The sequence below is a fragment of the Sinocyclocheilus grahami genome, unplaced genomic scaffold, assembly GCF_001515645.1.
Source record: "Sinocyclocheilus grahami isolate Dianchi unplaced genomic scaffold, SAMN03320097.WGS_v1.1 scaffold132.1, whole genome shotgun sequence".
NCBI lineage: Eukaryota > Metazoa > Chordata > Actinopteri > Cypriniformes > Cyprinidae > Sinocyclocheilus > Sinocyclocheilus grahami.
Genome location: NW_015505311.1, coordinates 2,296,567 through 2,306,242, shown reverse-complemented (window position 1 = coordinate 2,306,242; position 9,676 = coordinate 2,296,567). Strand labels below are relative to the sequence as shown.

Sequence of the window (9,676 nt, the reverse complement as noted above, 5' to 3'; positions counted from 1 at the left end):
CTCAGTTGAAGAACAGGATGCTTGAACACTCGTCACGAGACCGCAGCGCGCAACTCCCTCACTACAGCATCAAACGGATAACATCACACATTATGGGCCCAAAAACAGTTATTATTTATTAAATTATTTTAACATTTATTATTTATTAAAACCACACATTATCACACAAAAGTGTGGTGCTTAAACCCTAAACAGATGCACAGAAGATGGGGGATAAGTTCGAATTGCAGAAGACACCTGTCAATCGGACAGTTGTGCGGAAGAAGAAGAAGAATGAGAAACTGCGATTACCGGTCATCGTTTTAGACGACAGCGAGAGAGTTTTCGAGGTGGAGGTGAGAGATCATATATATATACAGACCGGGGCAAGTTGTCACTAGGGGGCTATGGGTAACTATAAGATCCAGAAGCTTGTTTCTATAGCAGTGGTTTTGTTTGCTGTCCTAAATTAGAATTTTGTCTTCAAACTAACTAGTAGCATAACATTTTTGCTATAGCCTTGGCCTATCTGTTGTTTAAACAAGTGAACACAATAAAGCCACATTTCAGACTAGAATCAACTGTATAATGAAGGTAGATTTTAAATGAAAGATAAACTGTAGTTTTCATAAATGGCAGATTGGGGAAAGTTGTTACATACATATTTACTTGTTGCCCAAATAATGGTTTGATATATTTGTATGTTTTGTTTTTCACTTGTGTGGGATCTTTTTTTTTCTTTTTTTATGCTTTATAGTTTACATTTTATTGCATATAGTGTGTCTCTATTAAGGCATACTATCAGAAAAAGGACAGAATGTGTTCAGTGATTCTTCTTCTTTTTTTCTTTGTGGAAATGCAGCTTTTTTGTAGCCGAGACTTCAAGCTATGTGCCTATACAAACATTGACTTTCAAAAATAACCCTACCCTGTGAAATATTCAGTGAAGTAAAAAGTGTTACAACAAGTCTACACTATAATTACATTTTGTAATCACTGAAGTACAAGAGTTTCTTTAATGTATGGTGTAGCTGGTAACTAGGGCGATACACAATTATGACGTTTAATCACTTATTTATCAACATTTTACAATTATTTACATTTATAAGTTTCTATACAATTTGATTTAAAGTAAATAATTGTAAAATGTAGATACATGTGTGTGTGTGTGTGTGTGTGTTTTATGTCATGTGTTTTGTGTGTAGTGTGTGTGTGGATTCTCTCACATTTGGTCCAGCTGTATTTTGCTTGTAAAGGAGCATCATTTCATGTCCCATTATCCTCTTGCTGCTTCTGCTTCATGGGGGATGCTGTGTGTGTGTGCGTACATGCTTGGGGGTTTTCACTGCTTTTACACAGCTCAATCTTGTCCTACCAGTCAGAAAAAGTAGGTGAGATATAAAGTGTGTGTGTGGGGGGGGGGGGTTTGGGATAGACAGAAAAAAAAGACAGAGAGTGAATTAGTTAGTGGCCGTGAGGCATGTGCTTGTCTGAATAGGGGTAAATATTGTGGCCAGCGAGTGTCCTCATTCCAGAGAGCATGCCAACATCCCCCTATCCTCAGGCAAAACAGGCAATTAGTAAAGAGGCAGTGAAAAATACTGTAAGCTGAAGTATTAAAATTATTACTACTACTACTACTACTACTCTAATACTATTACTAATAATAATAAACTAAGGCATACTGTATTTTTAAAACCCCCAAAACTAATACAAATGCCAAAAGCACATAACAAAATAAGCAAATTGTAAAATAAAATTAAACTAAAATGGAAAATTTTAAATATAAGAATAAACGCAAATTCAACATATTAATAAATACTATAATAGTATATAAATAATATTAAAATGACACTTCTACCTGGCATCATGGCATCAGATTTTGCACAGACAAGCACCACTCACATTTTCTGTAAAGTGTTCAGTGTTTTGATATAGATTGTGTTTCCTGGATACACAAAAAAAGTTAGCACTGAATTAAAGTGCATGATCAATGATGATAAAAATCCTATTTGTTCTGACTAAACAGTGCAAGAAAGCATCCATTATGTCTTCACAAGTATTTACAAAGTCTGTATGTTCTGACATAAATTTCAAGGATCTATCTTTGTACTGTGCTCTATGTTTCAACCTCTCTATGCTTGTTTCAGACTTTATCCCTCTATCTTCTTCTCATGTTCCTTGTCTTTGACAGGATAATGGGGAGGTTCTATGCCCCACTGTCACAGTAAATACAGGCTTCAGGAACACATCCTCACACACATATGTGCCCACAAACACATTCATCAGATAGCAACCCTGTATTTTGAGGCTGACTCAGTGAGCATCTTACTTTCCCATAATTCTGTTTGAGGAGTTCAGTTGCTGCAGATTCAATTACCAGAGAAAGTTGCTCTAAGAGTCACATTCTGCTCAAATCGCATCACCGTCTCATTACCACCCACATCAAGTAATAGAGATGGAAGAAAGAAGAAAATCTGAGTAATTTCACAGTGACACTGCAATCACAACACTCAAAAGTAACATTGATGCAAGCAGCACTGAGACCAGTATTAATTTTGAAATGTCATGTAAGATGTATAAAGTTTTTTATTCTCTGTTCTGTGATTTATTCTTCTTCATCTTCCCACAGAGAAAGATTCTGGGTTCGGATTTCTTCAATAAGGTGTGTGGTCATCTAAAGCTGCTGGAGAAAGAGTACTTTGGCCTGGAGTTCCGTCACCATACTGGCAGCTATGTGAGTCAAAACCTTTGACCTGTCAATAACGTCAATAACAGAATTTGATCTTAATCAGCAGAGTATAGCCCTTCAAGGAATATTTCACCCTTGAAAAATTAACATTTGGTCATCATTTACACACCTTCATGTTGCTCCAATATTGAATTTCTTCCTTCTGTGGAACACAAAATACATTTTCTGTAACATAGTTGGTTGCTCTTTTACATGCAATTATAATGAATGGAGTCTAGAACTTTCAGTCTTCAAAAAGGATGCAAAAGCACAATAGCGATGTTAGAAAGTGGTCCATAAGTCGAAATTATAGTCATTGCTCACTGAAAATTTTGACATCCACCAAACTCTTTGCAATGACTTCAGGATATGTAGTGATGGTCTTTTGAGTGAGATTTTTTTAGTCGGTTCATCCAGTTCAAGAAACTGATCTGAATGATTTGTTCACAATTCGGACTGATTTGATCAACTTATTGATCATGTTGCGTTGATCTTGTCGCAGCTGTTATTGAGTTAATAGCTTTAGTTAATTGCATGGCAAAATTTTCAGTGAATAATGACTTCAGATTTGTTCTGAAGAAAGTATGGTTTTGAACACTTGAACAATAAATGACAGAATTTTCATTTTTGGATGAACTGTCCCTGAAAATAGATAGTTATGTTAAGACAACTCGCTGAAAGTTTAGCATGGTAATATTCATGGCAATGTTAATTTATTTGGTATTGGCGGAATACATCGGCTGCTATGTTGCTGCGGCAGAGCAAGTACAGAGACTTGCTACTGCCAATACATCCACAGGCATGCTGCTGTGAGCATGTTGAAAATACTGCTGCTGTACATATTACATAAATTAAATAACCCCCATATACTGTATAACAGGAGTGCCCAACCCTGCTCCTGGCGATCGACTCTCCTGCAAAGTTCAGCTCCAACCCTAATCAAACACACCTGAAGCAACTAATTAGGGTATTCAGGATCACTTAAAAATTAAAGGCAGGTGTTTTTGACTAGAGTTGGAGCTAAACTTTGCAGGACAGTCGATCGCCAGGAGCAGGGTTGGGCACCCCTGCTGTATAACATACATGAAATTACCCGTATCAGATCTATACAGGTGGAGCTGGGGAAGTTGGAGGGTTTCTAAAGCACACTGCTACAGCAAGCACTAGCCAAGTATTTGAATGTTGAGCAGCAAGCTCATTAGCTGCTGATGCAAAAAGTAACCACGTAGCTGTGCAATGCGAATAATGATGTGGTTATATCAGATTGAGTTAGAACCTATCGGCCTGTGTCAACCTTGAGTTTCATGATATAACTTTGTATTTGCTAACGTTTCTTCAACAGGTCTGGCTTGAACTCCTGAAACCAGTGGCTAAGCAAATCAAAAGTGAGTTTTCTTGTGTCATTTGTGTTTTTGTTTTGTTGTGACATGGTCCACTTGGTTAATTTTCTTATTATTAATTGTTCAGCAAATACTTATGCTAACTTACAGTGGTGGTGAATGGGGAATGACGTACCAGTTTTTAAGTTTTACTATTGGCAAGGATTAAGATGTTAATTTAATATACTCAATATATTTTAGGGTATCTGCTATCATTATAAACTAGAATAGAGCATCTACAACAGTGAGCCATAAAATAGGGTTTCCATAAAAAATTATTCAACAATTTAGTGATCAAACTCACCCCGAAACACTTTGGCATAACACTCATTATGCTGGCCATGTAGAAAACTACATGAACAACTAAAAATGCAGCTGACACATCTTACCCCACTTTTCCCTACCCTAGATGCTTACTGTAGACCCTAATAAGTAATCTCAGAAGTCAGTATTTGGCCGTTATTGATTCAGGTCTTTCCTGAATTGAACCTTTTATTTACCATCACAGATGTTGAACCATTAGACCATCACTTTTCACTATCCTTTTCCTTTAGTGAATATTAAGCTTATTAATAAAGTTGGCTTAATGCCAGTTTTATGGGTCAAATTAGATTGTGTGCTTCCCACCCATAGATATCAGTGATGTGGCGTTCCATTTTATAGTGAAGCTTTTCCCTCCTGACCCAGGACAACTGCAGAGAGGCTTAACCAGGTAAAGCACACGCACATGATTAAAGGCAGATAAACAGATGGTGATAGGTGATATGCGTTCAGTCTGACAGCTGCCTCTTTTATACAGGTATCTGTTTGCCCTTCAGATTAAACAGGATCTGTCAAATGGCAGCCTTACCTGTAACGATAACAGCGCCGCCCTGCTGGTCTCTCATATACTGCAAGGTAGGTCTCATTGAAAGTTTACATGCCAGCAAAATTCAGAGCTTTCAAATCTTGATTGATTTATCTTGTTTGATTATCACATACACATTATATCTTTCTCTCTCTGTCCCCATTTGTAGCACAAATTGGGGACTATGACGAGGAGTTGGACGCTCATGATCTTGAAAATAAGCAATATGTGCCAAACCAAGAGTACTTGGACCACAAAATCATTCGCTTTCACAAGAAGCACAGGTAACATACAGCTACACACCATATAAGCATACCAGTGTAAGGATCCACCCGCCAGCCCAAAAAGCGGAATCCAGCGGCCTGGTCGAAGGTTTAAAATAATAATATTTCCATTAACATGCAGGTCCTATACTGTACACAGTGCTTGGTAGATTACTTACAAATTGTAATCCATTACTGATTACAAATTATAATGTTAGGTAATGTAATCAGACTATTTTTTTTATTATTATTTCTGCTTACTTTTGACCTAACCTTTGACTTTATCACATTGATTTAAATCAGATAATTGTGTACCATATTGATATAAAAATACAACATGCAGTGCATTAAACATTACATTGTGGTTTACAAAACTGGGTTTTGTGAAGGAACTGCAGGGAGTTCATAAGTTAATGAAAGGCTAATAGTTAATTTAATCATAAAAATCTAAAATTAAAATAAATCCAGTGGTCAAAAACTGTGTTTCCATGTAATTATAGTCACCTGACTAGTGGCTGGTCTGTGTGTGCAATTCCATAAAACTGGAGGACTTTTCAAACATATGTAAGTGATAAACGATTTTTGGAATCTGATTACATAATCCAGACTGCATATAATTTAGATACTACCCAGCACTGAATGCACATGATATGCTATGATAGACTTAAGTCGCCAAATCAAAACCCAAATGAGTACTTGAACATCTAATAATATGGTTTTTGGGGTCAGAGGTTACACTCCTGCTGAATCAGATGTGCATTTGCTGGAGGTTGCCCGGAAAATGGACATGTACGGGATCCGCCCTCACCCTGCCCATGATGGAGAAGGCATGAGGATCAACCTCGCTGTCACACATATGGGAGTGCTCGTTTTTCAGGTACTGTACAAAAATATATGCGTACGCTTTAGCCTTATAATTGGAAACACACACAAAAACAAATATACACAACCTTAAATGCAGCTCAGAAATATACCGTTATCAGGGAAACACAAAGATCAATACCTTCAGCTGGGCCAAGATCCGAAAGCTGAGCTTCAAGAGGAAACATTTCCTGATCAAACTCCACACTGAGACTGGGGTGAGACACAAACAATTCCTCCATAGCAACAGCTGTTTTTTACATCGGAATCTGTGGGGAAAAGTATAAAATAGTTCCTCAGCAACACTTAAAATAATCTTAATCTTTATATATTATATCTGCAATGTTTGTGCTAACTTCTAGATTTACATTTAGTCATTTAGCAAACAATTTATACAAAGCTGACAGATTTACAAATGAGGAGCAGCACAAGCAATTTATCATGAGAGATAACAGTATGATTAGACAATTAAAAAAAGATAAACAATGTAAAATGCAAGAAGGCAGATGCACAAATTTAGTTTATTTTCCTAAATAATCAACAACAATGAAGTGGTAAAATTGCCATTGATATTGGAATATATTTCTAAGCTATCTTCAGGCCGAAAGCATTTAATTTGAGTCTGGAAATGCTTTAAAAATCAACAAAATGAATATTGCATGGAATGTTTAGTAAAATCCTCATATGTCATTCACTCAACTCTTATTGTGTTAGTCTTCAAGGAGAGACACTGTTGAGTTTTCCATGGCCGGCAGAGATGTGTGTAAGGCATTCTGGAAAATGTGTGTGGAGTATCATGCTTTCTTCAGACTTGTCGAAGAGCCCAAGTCACATCAGAAGTCCATTCTGTCTAGCAAAGGATCTAGTTTCAGATACAGGTATGTGACAGAGAGACTTTAGATTTATGGAATGCAATGAGAAGCCCCAGTAGTCTAATACTTTATGCTATGATCCATCGTAATCATCTTCCATAAACCCTCCGAGAGATTGTAATGAAGATATTAAACAGAGTAGTTATAATCTTCTTTGCTAAACACATCTAGAGACTTTAGTCATTGGTTTATATGTGTGAAATTGAAACCGTATAATAAAACAGCAGCATAATAAAAATGTTGTGTTGAAACCATGTCAGAAACTCATTTTGAGTGAGTTTAATTCATGTATTGACAATCATTGATCATGTTCAGGATATGATGCATCATACACAGCTGGATTTTATATCAAAAATGAATATTTAGTTTTAGCAGCAGAAAAATGGATTGTCACAATAGAATGACAGCTTGTTTTTACAGCAATACACTCTACTGTTCAATATTTAATATTTATGTCAGTAACAATTGTCTCCTTTTATTCTTATGATTGTGGTATTGTAGTGGCAGGACACAGAAGCAACTTCTTGAGTGTGTGGGCTCTGGAAACAAGAAACATTTGCCCTTTGAAAGGTAAGATATTATACTGGGTGTTTTATGTTGGGGGAATACATTTGTGCATAAATTGTACTTGTAATTTCTGGACCACTAGTGTGAATAATCGGAATAGGAAAAATTATATAATTATTATATAACTCTAGCTGTCTTCTGTTGGATTAGACAATTCGGAAATCCTGAACTAACACCAATGGTTGAGTCAACATTACTGTGTTGAGCCACTCAAACAAAGGTCCTCATGAACACACTATCTGAAAACTTCAAATGGGACACCCTACAATTTCATGAACGGACAAGTGATGACCATTTAGAGTCCTTAAGACCCCAAGTACACATCGAGTGTACCATTTGGGATGGGAACCAACAGAACAATGCCAAATACACCACAGATTTTACATCTTTTGAGAAAGACAACTTACAAATGGTGTAAAGTTGACTTTGAACATTTAAACTGCAATGTGTTTTAATATTTTCACTTTTAAGTTACAAGAATATAGTCTTTAGGGAATTGAACAGTGCTGTAGTGGTTCGCTTTTCAATGCATCTAGAGCCTGTTTTGCACTTTTTTCAGAAGTTACTGCAAGTCTGAATATGTCACACGACAGTGCAGATCCTCTCCTGACATACTGACTGATGTCTCTAAGCAGGTATTGTACTAGTTACATACATTTGGGATGTGTTTTTGGATCATGTTTCTCAAATTTGTTTCTTTCTTCCATAGCTGTATGAGCATCTACCTCCCGACCCAACCGTTGCCGGGCAACACAGCGAACAGACAGGCGTAGCAAAGCGCAGTCTTTCCGCTGTGGAAGTCATGTTCGCTAATGAGCTGGAACGATCCAGGCCCTTGTCAAGAAATCCTGCCTTCTCAAGCAACTCTGCCTCGCCCAAGCTTCGTTCCCTTTCCACATCAGGAGCGGAACATCGTGGTAGAGGAGCTCAGAGACAAAAGGCAAAGAGAAGATTGTCTCCTAGCGCCCAACATCTCGTGCTTCTCTATCCTAATACACCCCACCTCCAGTTCCACCCAGTGCTGCCAACTTTCCCACTCGCCACTCACCCGTACCTACTGCAAGACCATACGTCCTCATCCCTAGACCGTCTCCCTCAAACCCATCACAACCATGTGCCTCTGCAATACCTGCCCAGACAAACTGCTCACTCGTCCTTGCCGTCCTCTTGCTTGTCACCACAACTACAGAAGCAGCAGGAAAGGCTCCGTTCCACTGGCCAGGGAGAATCGAGAATGTTCCCCAGAGGAGGACTAAGGGCTGGGTTGAATAGTAAACTGGACTTGAGTGGAGTGGAAGCAGGCCATTACAGTGACGACTCCACCTTTCAGACCGGTTTGCCACATCGAGCTTCAAGCCAACCAGACTTCAAATATCAGCGACCGACACTTGCCTCAAATGCCACTGCCTACGCATCTGAATACCGCCCGCTGGGATATTATCCACACCTTTCTCGACATCAGATTCTTACCAGGCCCACCTACCTTCCTCTAAGTCCTGCCCCTTTCCCAGAAAGACCCACTTCTGTATGTGTACTCTGCACAGGTAGTTATAGTGATTCGGATTCAGACACCTTTTACCCCTACTTTCCTGCACTGGGTAAAGTGGTACGTTCTGGTCCTCTGGCACGGATGTGCTTTTCTTCTGGAAGCCTCCAACTTGATGAAGAGGATGGAGAGGAGGAGGACTTGGACTGCCCAAATGATGAGAAGAATACAACTCTCACCACTGTTAAGGTGATGAAGTTGTAGCTATGTGTAGAATCTTGAACCTTGGCCATGATTGATGGAGCTCAACAAATAATGCAGTGATGCCACAGAAAAAATATTTTTGGTTCACCAAAGGTGCTTTCAGTGAACCATTCTTAGAACCATTTTTGTCTAAGTATGAAGAACATTTTAATAATCTAAAGAACGTTTTTCCACTAAAGAACCTTTTGTAGAATGGAAAGCTTCCATGGATATGATACATATGCAGATACATATTAGTAACTTTTGAAAGGGTACTGCCCCAGTGACAGCTTTTGTACTATTTTTTTCTTTTTCTTTTCTGAGAGTGTGGGGTAGTAACAAAAACAGAGAGGGGACATAATTAATCCGGTGACATGAGGTAATATTACTGTAAATAATAATTTAAAAAAAGAGAAATATTTCATGTCTATTTGCAACTCTGATCTAA

The 9,676-nt window shown here is 38.0% G+C and overlaps 1 protein-coding gene across 1 annotated transcript; it reads left to right on the top strand.

Annotated features, from left to right (window-relative positions):
• Positions 1-206: 206 nt before the first annotated feature.
• On the top strand, positions 207-9,676 carry LOC107590751 (FERM domain-containing protein 7-like). The gene is made up of 12 exons (XM_016279658.1): positions 207-335; positions 2,612-2,716; positions 4,053-4,095; positions 4,723-4,801; positions 4,889-4,986; positions 5,106-5,220; positions 5,929-6,076; positions 6,183-6,278; positions 6,775-6,938; positions 7,434-7,502; positions 8,059-8,134; positions 8,209-9,676. Exons 1-12 carry the CDS (start codon positions 207-209, stop codon positions 9,247-9,249), a joined length of 2,163 nt encoding a protein of 720 aa, XP_016135144.1. The 3' UTR covers positions 9,250-9,676.